This window comes from Megalops cyprinoides, chromosome 14 (assembly GCF_013368585.1).
Source record: "Megalops cyprinoides isolate fMegCyp1 chromosome 14, fMegCyp1.pri, whole genome shotgun sequence".
NCBI classification, from domain to species: domain Eukaryota; kingdom Metazoa; phylum Chordata; class Actinopteri; order Elopiformes; family Megalopidae; genus Megalops; species Megalops cyprinoides.
The window spans coordinates 27,676,611-27,691,967 of NC_050596.1; the positions used below are offsets into that span (position 1 = coordinate 27,676,611).

The 15,357-nt window shown below is 45.1% G+C and overlaps 2 protein-coding genes across 6 annotated transcripts; both read right to left on the reverse strand.

The window, feature by feature from the left end:
* Positions 1-442: 442 nt before the first annotated feature.
* On the reverse strand, positions 443-6,880 carry LOC118789582 (reticulophagy regulator 2-like). Its single transcript, XM_036546066.1, has 9 exons — positions 6,526-6,880; positions 5,909-6,012; positions 5,476-5,503; positions 5,046-5,175; positions 4,473-4,557; positions 3,043-3,171; positions 2,462-2,550; positions 1,709-1,844; positions 443-1,517 (listed from the first exon to the last, which is right to left on the reverse strand). Exons 1-9 carry the CDS (start codon positions 6,774-6,776, stop codon positions 820-822), a joined length of 1,650 nt encoding a protein of 549 aa, XP_036401959.1. The 5' UTR covers positions 6,777-6,880; the 3' UTR covers positions 443-819.
* Positions 6,881-8,046: 1,166 nt separating this feature from the next.
* On the reverse strand, positions 8,047-15,083 carry LOC118788885 (5'-AMP-activated protein kinase subunit gamma-1-like). 5 transcript variants are annotated; one of them, XR_005005443.1, is made up of 13 exons: positions 14,977-15,083; positions 13,499-13,538; positions 12,945-13,162; positions 12,670-12,751; positions 11,931-12,025; positions 11,413-11,458; positions 11,256-11,310; positions 10,999-11,125; positions 10,698-10,863; positions 10,469-10,506; positions 9,906-10,052; positions 9,148-9,318; positions 8,047-8,258 (listed from the first exon to the last, which is right to left on the reverse strand). XR_005005443.1 is itself a non-coding variant. In XM_036545070.1 (13 exons), exons 1-13 carry the CDS (start codon positions 14,992-14,994, stop codon positions 8,251-8,253), a joined length of 1,134 nt encoding a protein of 377 aa, XP_036400963.1. In that variant the 5' UTR covers positions 14,995-15,083; the 3' UTR covers positions 8,047-8,250. The 5 variants fall into 5 exon arrangements, 4 of the variants coding, with proteins under 4 accessions (XP_036400963.1, XP_036400964.1, XP_036400961.1 ...); XM_036545070.1 differs by having other exon boundaries at positions 9,225-9,318; XM_036545071.1 differs by lacking the exon at positions 8,047-8,258 and having other exon boundaries at positions 8,485-9,318; positions 11,931-11,989.
* Between the last annotated feature and the right edge of the window lie 274 nt (positions 15,084-15,357).

Consider the following 15,357-nt stretch of genomic DNA (forward strand, 5'->3'; position numbering starts at 1 on the left):
ACACAGGACCTGGAAATCTAGACAGAGCGTGATCTTCATGGTATGTTTTCAGACTTAATGATCATGATGACTTAAGAGGCAAAAATAAGTTTACATTGAACTTCCATTGCACTATGTTTGGGTCAGCAATGTGGGAAGTCATCTAGTGTCTACTACCACACTCACAAAAACATTTAGGGTATGTCAGAGTAGTGCAGTATTTACGTAAGCTGTGTTTATTATTGTCCCAACTGTAAAGCAATGACTGTCCACAGAAATATGAGGAAAAACACGTGTCAGCTAATCACCCCTTGAACGCCTTAAAAACAGACAGCTTTGAATCCCAGCTCTGTACAATATACACACAGCATGCTGTTGCAGCTTTAGGTTAGATACTTACCAACTGTGTAAACACTAGTTTTCCGTATTTCAGTTTTCAAAGTTGGTTTAGTCACTATGGGCATTTTTGTTTTTTAAAATATATCAACAGCTCTGATCTGTTCATTTTGTTCACAATGAACTGAGACCATGACCTGACGGGCTGATCTGAAACCTAGCAATGACCCGCCGCTTTGACCGCATGATCCCTTAGTAGGAAATAGAAGTTAAGGTATCATGCAACACAAGCTGCTGTCACTCCCCAAATTCAAGGTCAGAGTGTAGGTATTCAGTTAAGAATCGGTCCCCAACCTGTCTTCAGTCACAAAAAAAAAAGACAGACAGTAGTCAACTTCAAATCCTCAAAAAAAAAAAAAACCTCTGGTAAGTGAGAATGTAAGTAAACTGTATACATGTATATGTATATAAATAAATGAAAGTTTACTAGAAGTGGTGGGAAAGCTAGGACTCCTCGGTGTGTTGGCTGGGCGGAGTCGTCTGTGCGGGCTCGGTGGAGTCCGTTTCCTGCTCCTCAGAACCCAGGCGCGGATCTTTGTCCACCTTCTCCAGTTCGCTTTGGTCCAGCAGTTCAAAGTCCTCCTCAGCGGGTGTGGGCGTGTCGACGGGTGTGGGCGTGTCAGTGGGCGTGTCCGTGGGCATCTCTGTGGCACTGCACTCTGGGTGCTCATGCTGGGGCTGCGTCTCAGTAGGCGGGGCTGTGTGAGGGCCAGCTGGGCAGGGTTCAGCGATGGCCCCACCCTCGCCGGCCTCCCCGCACCGCAGCAGAGCCGAGCGGGTGTTCTGCACCACAGCAGAGATGGCCGTGCTCACTATCTCCTCACTCAGGGCCTCCAGGGACAGGGTCTGGGTCTGCGGGGCCTCCTTCGCAGGCCTGGCCGCGCCTGGGGGCTGGCCGTGCCCGTTGAAGTGCGTGTTGACAAAGTGCAGCGGGGAGGCCAGTTGCTGGATCAGGAGGCTGGCAGGGGTCTGCTGCTCCTGTCCTTGGGGGTCTGTGGTCGCCCCCTCGCCGTGGCCAGGCGACCGCACTGGAAAGTGGAGTAGGGCCTGTTCGATGGGGAAATCGTCCACAGAGGGAAACTCTGGTAGGTCAGTGGAAGTCGTCTCCTCCTGTTCACTGCTCACACTCTGCCGGTCCAGGTCTGCAGGACCATGGAATGAGAAAGTAACTCAGAGACGGAGTGTTTATTGATTGAGATACTGCCCATATAAAGATGCATCATTTACTGGTGTCAGCTAAAGACAGACACATACATAAACATATATTAAGATATGGTGCTTTTGTAAGGAAAAAACAATGGATTGTCAAATCACGTTTACTGTGACGCAGTACCTTCGGAGAAATCGGTGAGCTGTGGTGTGGTGGCTCTGGACACAGAGAACCCCCCACTCTCCAGGATAGAGGCCTCCTCGTCAGAGAGCTCAGAGTCTGTGATGGCCATTGCCAAGGCAGTGGTCTTCACGTCCACCTGTCCAACAGCAAGCACCACTCAGTGAGCCACTGCTCTCAGACCATCACCTGACTCGCACTGACGAATCAGAATCACTCCTACATAAGTTGTCCCTCTGCTCTCACTGGTCTAATGAAGAGCCAATGCTCAGCGATCCACTGCCCCCTGCTAGTGACACGTCTCATGCTCTCTGGAATGCCAAGGGCACGGCCTGAACGAGTTATATCAGCTAATCACATGATTACATCTCTGTGTGTGTCTCATTACTTGAACACAAGCTGACAAATTTGAACGTGGTTGACAGTATGAAAGCACTTGTCATGCACCGGACGGCAGGACAAACCAATTAAAAAAAGAAACTCTCAGGTCTCCTCAGATTTCCTCATTAGAATGTAACGGTGGTGTGCGGGGTCTTAACAGCGTATGCCTGCTGTAATCCTTCAGAGGGAGGGCTGACTGCCATCTGAGTCTCTTTCGCTGTGATCTCACGCCCCTCTGCAAGCCGCATAGTACGCGCGTGAGTCACGAGACCCCCGGATAATCTGATCCCCCTGGAGAGCGCAGACACGGCGGGGCAGCAAGTGATCTGAGCGAGCATGCCGCGTGACCCAGTGCATCATGGGAAGGGTACTGACCGTGGGAGCGAAGCAGGACAGCTCCTCTTCGCTCTCGCTCTCCGTCTCCACCTGCGGCTCACCCCCCTCCTCTGACTCCTTCTTCACCTCTACAGATACACACCCACGAGATGGAGAGGAACCATGTTACACTTGAAAGGCTCACTTTAATCAATTAATCAATTATGAAGGGCACTGCTAACTGGATTTTTTTTAGTGAGTTAAGATGTAGTTACACAAACCCTGCAAACTGTAAATAATGGTCTTTATGGCAATAAAACGGTTGCATGTACCATAGCATTTATATTCATCACATTACATTGTCATTTACCAGACGCTCCTACTGAAAGAGAATTAGATAGGTTAGAATTCTATCCATTTATACCTGTTTATATCCATGCATACAACTGAATATTTACAGAGGCAACTGTGGGTTAAGTATCTTGCCCAAGGGTACGGTAGCACCAGCAGGAAATCGAGCCAGCAACCCCTCGGTCGCGAGCCCAACCCCTTACCACCACGCTACACTGCTTTGGTATAGACTAATCATAAGGAGATGCTAATCCCGGTAAGTGACATTGCCGAGAGGGAGAAGCACTCACTCTTCTTGTGGGGCTGAGTGTCCACCTTCATGCTGTAGTCCAGTTTCATGAGGATGGGCTCCAGGCCAGTGTACATCTTCTGGATCAGCTCGTGGTACACCACCAGGGGCCACAGTAGCACGCTCAGCACTGAACACAGGACAGGGGAATCCATCAACCTCTACTGCATTACACTACATTACATTGCATCATTTAGCAGATGCCCTTACCCAGAGCGACCTCTGAATAAGTGCATCACTATGTTAAGAGCAGTTATCGAGAAGTATTACAAGAGGTCATTCAGATGCTTAACTAGCGAAGAATGCGTTTTCTGTGAATAGAAAATAAGGATAGATAGGACAGACAGAGAGGAAGGTAGACTAGAGATACAGCTTGAAGAGACGAGTTTTCAACTTTCTCTTGAAGGCACCCAGGGTGTCTGCTGTACGAATCTCAGCAGGAAGCTCATTCCGCCAGTGAGGAGCAAGTACTGAGAAGAGGCAGGTCCGAGAGACGCTGCCCTTGTATTTTTTGGGACACAGAGGCGAGAGCTCAGCGCTCGTGCTGGCTCGTAGCCCTTGATCATGTCTTGTATCAGGGGCTGATTACTAGTCTGCACCGCAGTCAAACAAGAGGCATGAACAGCAAAACAACAGGAAGAACGGCCGTGAAGCTCGAAACAAAGAGGCCATAAAGCACACTTAATACAGCCAACACTTAAAATAAACAATTTTCCACCCTTTACGCAACCCTGTTTTGCAATCACAAGTTGTACACTAGGCTTGAGTAGCGGCAATGAACTCTGCACTAGGGCAGGAGCACCGAGGCAAGACAAATGTGAGGCTCCAATACTCCGATACGCTCACATGCAGCGAACGGCTATTTTTCACTCACTCACTGGAACATAACCGCCACTCTGCCGGCATAATCTGACCAACTCGTGGTTGTGCCTAACGAACCACAGGGTGCCTGAGAGCGGTGAAACAAGTTAGCCTTGGCCAACATATGAAGCTAAATGACACGGCCGGTTTCAAAACTGGGCTGTAGGACTCAGCCTACGCTCAAAGTGAACACCTTGCCAACTGAGCTCCTTGGGGCCCATAACACTGTTTTTAACATACCCTTACCTGGTAAACGCTGTTATCCACAGGGACTTACATAGCTTACATTTTATGGGTTATTCAGTTGTACCAGCTCTGTGTATCTGAAAACAATTCAGGTATCTTTCGCCAATGTCAAAAGTGAAACAACCCTCTACTTACAAATTCAGGTCTGTAATCACTATGCTGCCTCCATTACCATGCATATTGACCAGCTGCCTGATTTTGGTTTTATGCAACAGCTGTGTGAAGCAGAGCAGCTTTTTTAGGGGGTGCCATTACTTATCATGCACGACCCTGTACATACATGTAGAAGTACTGAGCTACTGATGCACATACGATTACACTCACATATAATGTAGGAAATCATGATTCCTGGTACGTAGTGTCCCACCACAGCCAGTACCAGGCACCCTGCACACATCAGCAAACAGAACTGGGAGACAAAGAAACAAGGACCAGTGTCAGCCAAACTTCTGTTTAACTGTTATTACTGATGAAAATATTAAGCCTGCTTTAGGAAGCTACTCTAAACAGTTTGTGAGGTAGTTGGAATTACTTGCCATTTAAGTCTATTTACTCCATTTAATCCTCATTTCAACACACCAGATGTATGAGCTTTGTAAACTAACACTTGTTAGCTACTACATATTAGTGGGATGAAGAAGGTAATGGAAAGGAATCAAATATATATATATATTTTTAAATAGCAGGGAATCTCAACAATTAAGTATTGCTAGGCAGGACTTCTATATACTGTATTAATATATTAAAGTTTTTGTGTTCAGCCTATATCTGACAGAAAAGGAGACCCTGATATCAAGTAAGTAAAGGATTAATAGCCATGTCACAAAGAAACAGCATCGTAGTACTGTTGAAGACATTTCAGAAAAAGTACACCTGCAGGACCGGAGAGAGACTCACCTTTCCGTGGTTCAGCTGTTTGTACTGCAGCACCTCCTGCAGGTACAGTTTACAGGTGAGGTAGCTCTCGGCCAGGTGGTGGCTCAGCTCCGGCACGCTGAGGAGCCGAGGGTGCCCTGCCTCGCTCTCCCTGGAGACAGGGACGCAACTCGTGACAGTGCTGTCACGCCCGACACACCCGACACACCCTCCCAGCAAACACAGCGTTCATTTATATATGCATAAAGGTGTGCCATTAACACAGCTCATGCCCAGCACATTCAATTTACTGCATCAGTATTATTCGTAAGTCCCCTGCTCAAGGCAACAATGTCAGTTATAAATGCACTTCCTTAACTATGTTAGCCAGTAAGCTCTGGAGTGAAAATGAATGGCGAGCAATAAGAGCTTTTGCCTCCACTGCGACTTCCCACTCATAGCGTGTAATTACCTTTCATTCACGGAGGCTGGGCCTTGGACTGAATTTTCAGAGACAGACGGACAATAATGGGAGAAATTACATGCACAGTTAGGTTTCCATTAAACATACAGACACAGGTTTTTTACAGCAGGTGTGTCAATTCCTGGTTTTAACAAGCGATCTGGAAGAAAGCCATGTGCTTAGAGGTTCATTAGCTAAGAAGCGTAATTCTTATTCATCGTGCAATGACAAAAAAATACCACCCGGACTGTAGCCCTACTTAAATTACAAAGCGTCTGTCTGAATTGATCAATGGTGGATGTGTCATTATGCTTATTTGTCATGTCATGTAAATAAAAAACCGAGCAGCAGGTTATAAAAAGTGTCAGTAATTTTCTCTGTAAATCCTTCTCTGTAATTTTACCATTCGTGCGGGTATGTAAAGTTAGATCATGGAGCCCACCTGAGAGATTTGGCAGCTTGTGCTTCCATCTCTCTAGAAGCAAGAGTCCGAGAACCGAGACACTCACGAGGAAAATAGGTCGCAGGGACGTGGAGGACAGAAGCCTGCAACAACACGACAAAGACAGATGGAGGTACATCATTGCTGGGAAATGTTGTAATTCACGTTAGGAAGTGTTCAGCAACCGTAACACCTTTCAAATCACTGAGAAGTCAGCTAGTCCGCTACAGAACTCATATCATACAGACCAACAATGACATGCTTTCCGCAATGAAACACGTTAGCTAGCTACCCATCAATCCTCTCAATCTAGAATTAAGTGGGTGTGACTCCCTAGCTAGCTAGCTAACTTAATACAATGACAATGTAGTATTTTACAATGGATGATGTGTGTCGTTCGATTTACACTAGGTCCATCGCGATATGGCAGCTAGCTAAATAGCTATACTACCCCGGTCCTTAACACCACATAACTGGCAAACAAGATTGTAGTACTACGTCTATTAACAACTAGCTAGCACACTTGCTAACAAGTAGGCAATTAACTGAACTGAGAAAGTACTGCAACGTTTGTTTATCATATTGGGGTGCATTCAGATTATCTACTGACACTTTACCAGAACGCGGTATTCAGAGCGAGTGCAACGCAGATGCTATGAAGGGGCCTCTCCCACACCAGCAGCCTTTGCACCGTATAGATTACGGGCTCGTAATGCGACAGCCAGCCCTGGAGGCTCTCCTGAAGCCGCTGCAGCTCCGGGTTTCCATCCGCGCCAGCCTGATCGTCTTCTTCAGCAGGGAACAGGGCCTCCAGACCCACCGAAGAGGAGGAAACGGAGTGGTGTCCAGCCTCCTCCCCGCTCGCCATCTTTCTTTTCCTCCCACTTTTGTTGTGTTCTTTGGTTGATCACGGGGTTCAGTCGGGAGGGTCCGCCGAGGCCGTCACCGATGAAAACAGCGCCAGCAGACCTCGCAGGCCCACCCCATCACGTGTTTTTTGTTTACGTCTCAGACGGGCCAAAGCTACTCGGGTCAGTTAGCGAAACTGCTAGCAAGCTACATCAGGACGTCTATGGGGTGGGGGGTCATCATTCGGGTTTCTTTCAACACCCGAACCAGTCTCTCACCATATATTTTATTGAACAATAATAAAATAATTCATGTTACGTCCAACCTGTCGCAGCAAAGTTCTCCGTACACAAAAGCATAACGCTTGTACTGTTACAAAAAAGGCGAATAATTAAAAATTACTTCTCAGTAGTTACACATGGAAACGAAAAGCAAAGAACATCACTGTATTAAGAAAGTTATTTGCCATTTTGCACAATGCAACAAAATAAAAAAAATACAATCAGGAGGCAGAAAATGGTACTGAAAGGACTGTGTCTTAAGGATTTGAATTTTGCATTGCATTTTTGCATTTTGTGTTCCTCATGCTTGCATTACAGACATTGATAACCTTAGCTGTCACACCCACAGTAAACGTAATTACAGCTTAGCAGATGCTCTCATCCAGAACAATTTACATGGTTTACATTTGTTTTTTTACAACATCCATTTACACAGCAGGATATTCAATGGAGAAATTCGAGTTCAGTACCCAGAGGTCGTAGCCCAGCGACCCCAGCCGGTGACAACTCCAGTGGTTTATAATATCTAATTTATAGGTAAATTGTAGTTGTTCTTATTCAGAGGTTAACAAGATACTGAAATGAAATGAATAATTTAATCACAGCCAATTCCCAGTTCTTAGAAGAAATTCAAAATGACCAAATGTACAAAAAAAAAAAAAAAAAAAAACTGGAACCATTCCCCCAGCTTCCTGTCCCCAGTCACCATGGTTATGATGAAAACAATGAAAAAAACACATCCAGACAACAGAGCAAACTAGTGAAGTGATGCTATCAATCGTTATGTTCATCATGTGAATCAACTTTAAGGACCAACACAGCTGCATCAGCATCTGATAACCCAGTCAAAGATTCCATAAAAGTTATTCAAATGAACACATTAAACAAAGGCATCAAAGGGGGAAAAAAAACAGCAGTATAAATATCAAAGTGCAGCAACAGTTTTGCCCGTGGACAAAATAATTGTGTTAAAGCTGTTTGGTTCATTAAAAAAAGTTTTGTTGAATGTTCCATTTAAAAAAATACAAATCTGTACATTTTCTTCAGTGAGGCAAAAAGAGTTGGCTTCACTTTTTAATGTCCTGTTTCAGAGAGCACCTTCCCTATTTCTGAAGTAGCCACTGATGCACGAGATACAACCTTGCCCTAATGTACAGTGTCTTCATCCATTATCCATTTTGTGTTCTTTCAAAGAGCACAGTCTGACATGCTTCAGATCTCTGAAATATAAAATGAAACGTCAAAATTATAAATGTGCTGAATAAAACAAATTAATATTAATTGCTCACTGTGGTAATTTGGAGTTTTTACTGAAATCAAATTTGGAAATTCTTCTGTAATCATTTTAATGAAACATCCATTTGCATTACCTGCACACACATCACACCCTTTTTCTAAAACGTGAACACTTTTAATGTAACTGAACCCTCTATTACCTATGGGGAAACAATTATTTTCTTGGGGACTATCAACAGTTCCATGGTTCAGCCAGCAGGTGTCAGTCTTGACAGCAGAGATGAGAAGTGTTGCGGCAAACCGTTTTCATCTTCAACTTCAAAACTTATTTCATAAGATGAAAATGTAGGTAATTTATTTACTTATATTATTTACATTGGCTTTATAACGGGATTTCTGTAAAGAACATGTATTCATGCAAATCGGGGACACTATCAGTTGGTATCAGTTTTAAATATTTCATTATAATGGTTACAGAACTGCTTGATTTGATTAATTTTTTACACCTGAGACAACCATTAATGTGCAGGTTGATTTGCCAGTCTTCATGCAGATAGCAAATGAAGCAGGCCAAGCAGAGAATCCTCACAGGTCATCCATAGCTGCAACCTTCCGCCTGCTACAGGTGTGTTTGGCCTGACCACAACAGAGTCATTCCAAGCATGATGTGAAGGCACAGTGCATCCATGACAGAGGCTGGAATGGATTCTTACATTGGCAAAGTCCACAAGCCACTAAACTAGGACAGTGGGGTGCAGAGAGGAGGAGACAAGAAGCAGACGCTCAGAGCGCCGTGGCGGTTTCTCTGGCTGAGCAAACGCCTGGACGCCAACGGGCGCAAGAGTGGGCACTGCGAGAGGGCACGGCGCCTACCTGGGCTGGGGAAGGACTGTGGGGTGATGAGGGTGGACGGACACAACCCAGGTGCTAAGAGAAAAGGGCGTCAATACCTGCCGGAGTCAAGACCAGCGCCTGCAGCAGGTCAGAGAGCGAGACGATCCCCCTCACTACATCATCCGTGTCCACCAGCACCAGACGGTGAACCTGAGAGGGAGGGCAGCAGCGGGACGAGAAGAAAGGCAACAGAAGTCCCTTAAATACAGAAAGAGCTGCGTGGGCGTTTTTCCCTGTTTAATTCCAGAATAAGAATAAGAAATACTTTATTAATCCCGAAGGAAATTTGAGTGTCACAACTGCACCGTCTGGTTCTGACAAAGTGGGGGAGATTTCACTCAGAATGAAACCACCAAAATCATATCAATACTGCTGAGGACCTTCTACAGCTCATATAATCCAGGTCCAAAATGCGATATTTAAACCCAGTGAGAATGTCAGGGAGGATATTATATAACAATAACAAATCTGACAAAATTAAAGTGTCACTTCTCCATTTGCAATAATCTGTCTAAAACTCTAAATTTCCATGCTGTTCTCACCTTATTATCTAAAACATACCATCGCAATGAACAACTGTCATCTTACATTTTACCAAATGCCACCAGATTTTGAAAATCAACCCCTCAGGGATTTTAAAGGTGCATTCAAAGCTGTACGCTGGTTTGTCTGCGCTGTTTGCAGGGAGACCCTCCCGTGTGCTGCAGACACAGACAGACACAGGGTGGATGTCTTGCCTTTGCCTCGCTGATGCGGTCGATGACGGTCTCCAGGGTCTCGTGGGGGTAGCACTTGATCACACCTTCCACATAGCACACCCGCCTCTGCAGGGCCTCCCGCATGCTCATGTTCAAGTTGTTGTAGTTCTTCTGGGCTGCCAAATTCTGTCCCAGTACATTGAGGGGATAAATCAAGATGACAATTTTTCAGTGACAGGCTGAAGTGGTGGCATCGCTTTGGTCAGCTTTCAAAAAAATGAACGATTTATTGATGTGCTATTCATTTTAGTGGAATACGTGTCTGTTACAGTAAAGAGCCTGCTGCTACTCCCCCCTGTGGAAAACTGCAACACTGCAGCTGCAAGGTTTTTTTGGACAATATCACTCTTGCATGTCTCTTTGAAAAACACCTTGGGAATACGACTGAACGTGTACTGTAACACAGAGGTAATGACCCTGAACATAACCACTGAATTGACAATGCTTCCTCTAAAAATCATGAAAACTAAGGAATGGTGGGTAGGAAGTCCCAACCAATGTGAGTTGTCTCCTTATAGGCCCCTCAGTGCTGCAGTACTTACAATCACATCAAACCTGGAGTAGAGTGCCACCACCTTCCCTTGAGACAGAACAGAAGAATGAAGAATTTCACAACGACATTCCACTTCCTAATCTATCATATCTCAACAACTGATGGACAATCCTCCAAAAAAAGGGGGCTTGTTAATTACATAACATTTCACGTGCTTTTAAGCAGTACAGTGTAGTTATGATTCAACATGGACAGGTGTACTAATGTAGTATACTCACCTTGCTCATTGACCACAGGCAGAGCAGATACCCGCCGTGCCACAAAAATGGACAGGGCATCATAAACTGTAGCAGTCTCCTGGACCATGGCAATCTTCTGGAATGTTCCAATCGCAACCTCACCGATTTTCTTCTGCAAGAAACGTGGCTTTGGGATATTTGAGCCCTGGGAAAAATAAACATTAAATACCTTACAGCCCAAACACGAAATCGCAAAGACAGTAGAACAGATAATGGGTAGTCTTTAAGAACAGCAATACAACAATGCAAATACTGGCGAAAGAAAGTCGGAGATTCTTACAAAGATCATCAGGAACTTGAGGATGCGTTTGTGTGTCATTATGTGCAGGACGTTGCCTGACTCTGGGTCGATCACAGGAAGCCGGTGGATCTTGTGTTTCAGCAAAGCGTAGACAGCATCGAACAAGCTGAGGAGAGGCGACCTGCTGTTATTACCATCACTGCCGTCTTAAAAAACGTCAACTATCTCAGGGGCAATGAAGGAGGAAACACACTTTCAGCCATACTAAACATATGAGGGGACAGGTGCTTGCTTACCTAGCGTCAGGCGTGATGCTGATCAGACGGTTTAAGGAGTACTGTAGGTACACCTCTGCAGCAGGAGAAAGACACAGGTAGCTCACAGGAGTTAACATCTTTTTCATGGCCTTGTTTGAACTGGACTCATCTGTTTATTTACGCTCGACTGGCTCACCTCTCCACGTCTCAATCTTATGTTCTTCTAGTTCATAGATCTGCACCTGTAAGACGCAAGCACATGTTGGGCTTCAAAAAGACTGCCTCAGGCAACTGCTGCTGCATTCACTATGTGTTACATTCATAATATGATCTGTAGGTGGTATCCAGTGATGGGTTTGCACATTTATCAAACAGGGTAAGAGGCAAATAGTTTTCAAATGCAGGAGTGTTTTCCTAGGTCAGACTGGAGAAATACCAGCGACGCTCACTGGAGATCTGTATTTCCCTACAGCTTGGATCTTTGTAACTGAATTAGATCTATTGATAGGATGGGTTTTCGAATCAACTGTTGTTTCAGCTGTCAGTTGGCATCTGGCTCCAGCATAACTACAACTGGCTGAGGCATCTCTAAAACTCTGAGACCATGAAGACTGAAAGTGGATACCACTTCTGTTCTCGCTGTGACTGTGGTAGCAACCTCTGGCACGATGCCACCGATTTCACCTTGTGGTACTCTGTAAGGAGTGTACTCACCATGGGGGACTTATAGTACCGGTGCAGAATGTTTATGAAGTCTGTGATGGTCAGCATTCCTGGAAGGGAAACAGGAAAGTAGCTCAGGAAAGGTTCTGTGAAAAAGACAGACAGACAAGCTGAGATGCATCATGCACATGTACCCTGTATCTCGCCATCTATTCCTGATGAGAGATAGAAACAGGAGATTTTCTGACCGTTCCCATAAGCCACTGGGGCCCAGGTATCCCACATACAGTGCTGAAGAGCGGACAGGGCTGACTGGCTGGGTTAGGACATTTGCCTTTCAATGATCCCTTTGCACCATCAGTAGCTTTGGAGACCTAATCATGGCACATATGTTTGACTTATATATCTAGCACAGCTTACATTGCATCAGCCAACAGCTAAGCAAAACCAGACAGGCAATCTACTCTTCACAGAACGTGTACAGTTAGATTTAATCTCACTTTGGGCCTCTCCCTCCACTGCTTTTTTTCTGTGTCACAACTTCAGTGGCTCTTTTTAAAGGCATTTAAATTCACAGGATCCCTCAAGACATGCCACAGGACAAGAGTCCAAGTGTCAGACGTGACTGCTCCCTGTCCCCCAGCTTAACTGTGGAATGCCGAACGGGTATTTGTGAGAAAGGCTGTACTGGAGTTACAGTGCGGCTGTAATTTGAATCTACAGCATAGCTGACCTACAGAACTGGAAAGGTTAACTGACAGCCACCGCTCGGCTCAGGTTGTGAACGCACCTACGAAACACTGCCGCTTGCTGTCCCAGAGTGTTGCGGCCCTCAAACCGTTAGCCACCAGAGCGATGAAAGCCTTCTTCACCTGTACAGGTGAGACACAGCATACACACACAAACACACACACATACAGACACTCACTTCGAACCCAATAAAACATTACAATAGGTTCCAGATGGTTCTGGTGTGTATATTAGGATTCTGTGTATGTTAAAATACACATCTGCGTAGGGACAAATGAGTGTGTGATGGGGTGTATTCTGGAGCAGCAGGCTCACCTGCAGAGTGGTGTCGAAGATGACCAGTTTGGAGCTGGTGGGAATGGTGTCGTAACAGCAGTGACTCTTCATGAACTCCATGTAGATTTCAGCGTCTGGGTCTGGGGCTGCGGGGAGGGACACGGAGGCAGAACCCTGCTGCATGTCGGTCAGTGTATGACAGCGTCCCGGCTCCGTCTGTCCATCCGTCCGTCTCTCCTTACAGCGTCTTCTGAAACCTGCAGGGGTTCGCTGATATGAAACTCACCATCTGTCAGTTCAACTACCGCTGACAACTACACTCTGTTAGCTTTAACTTTTGTCAATGGAAGGGAACACTGTATGAATCTGAACCGTCTGTCCCTGTTGAAAAGTTTGTTTGCCTCGTTGCCTAGAGACCCAGAGTATGGACAGATTAATCAAAAGAGCATTAAAATATTTTTCACAAAATAATGTAAAAATGTCTATACTACACTCTGTTGTAACACCAGAGTTACAATATGTTTCATGAAACTTTAGTTAGCAGTAATTTGCTACCCACAGTATACATACACACACTAACATGTGGTACTTACTGGTATTCTTTACTGTGAACCCATTGTCAGGAACAGGAACCTAGAACAGGGAGTGGAAACCAACCAGTCTGGATGTCTTTCTACCCCAGCAACACTCCCCAGAATTTCCTCAAATACAACCTCATAGAAAGGCAAGGGATTGACTTGACCCTCTCAGCAACAAACACAGGTTTGAATACCAAATGAAATGTTTAGAACACTACAGTATTGTCACATTTGAAAATTCAGTGCCCTAGACTCACAAAAAAATAGTAAAATATTTTTGGAAGTTACCGAAATCACTATTTTATTTGTGGGAGTAATTATATGATGCAATCCCCAGGTCAGTGAGTCACACATACATATATCTCTGACGCTGCAGCATACCATCTAATGGCATGCACTCAAAGACATGAGTCATGTAGTGTTGCCTGCCAGTACTGGTGCCACAGAGACCGAGGCCGAGGTGAGAAGAGATCCCAAATTAACAGGGCAAAACAGGGAAGCAGGAGGTGTGTAAACTCTGTCAGCTGCAGAAACATATCACCTGACTTACTTCACTGATGTCAAAACCTTCTCTGCCTTTGTCCCACCTTCTCTCTGAAATGACATGCAAGCTTCTCTGTTTGACCTACTTGGGCTCCACCCCCTCAGCTAGCCCTGGCTACCCCAACATGGAAACTGCCCCCAGTGCCCTGGAAAGGACCAGGAACTTAGCCTGGATCGATGGCTAAGGGATGCGGACTAGAGTCTATTTAATGCCCACAGAGACAGAGAGGTATATCCCACCCAGCACACTGAACAGATACAAACACCGTAGTGTTTGAGGAACATGTGAACGGTACAGAGACCTGTCTTCTTAAGACAAAAAAAATTACATTTACAAAGGAAAAATATACAGTACCAGTCAAAGGTTTGGACACACCTGATTAAGATAACGGGAAACATGCATTCAAAGACATTTTGATCTGAAGACTTATGCTTAAATGCTTGAATTTTTTTCTTAGACAAATATAAATAGTGAAGTTGATGCCTACTTATGAACTTTCCAAAAAAAATTCTTAAATTTTTTTTTGTTTGATCCAAAGACTCTAAAATATAAGATAGTTTTATAGAACACTTTTTACATCACTGCATAATTCCATTTGTGTTATTTCATAGTTTTGATGTCTTTAGTATTATTCTAAAATGTGGAAAATAGTATAAATGAAGAAAAGCCCTTCTATGAGCAGCTGTGTCCAAACTTTTGACTGGTACTGTACATCCCACACAACATTAGACAGTTACTTGCTTTAAAAAATAACTTCCTCGTTTACTAGAGGGCGAGTGTTAAGTATTGAGGTTGTTTACGTGAAGTGATTCAAGTAGAACACTTTGGCCTTTGCATTAGTATCCCAATAGATATGCGTAATCTAGGAACTGCCCTCTCTCACTCTCGCTCTCTCACATGAGTGAGCGCGCACACACACACACACACAGTTTTATACCTGCCACCTTACCTGTGTAAGTGGGTTCATAGTAGGGGTCTGTCTTGTGGAGTAGTCAGATTAAGCTCCCCGCAGCAGAAGTCAAGGAGCTTTGCTGTTCCATCCGGAACACTCTCCAGCTATTCTCACGTCCCAGAGAGCTGCGCAGTCTAAATTGGGAGCGGGACACGGCGCTGGCATCCGGAGGACTGGCCCAGTTGGAGGGCGGGGGGGGTGGGGAAGCAGCAGATGTTGTAGCAGCGAGGGGCTGTGTGTACACAACAACTCTGAGCCGCTTCAGGCCGCAGTTTAAAGGGCAGGAAAGGCTACAGGGCTCCGGTTAGCAGCCTGGAGCTACGGTCACAGATAGGGTTTGCATGGTGGGGGGGGGTGTTGTTGTCACAGAATACACTG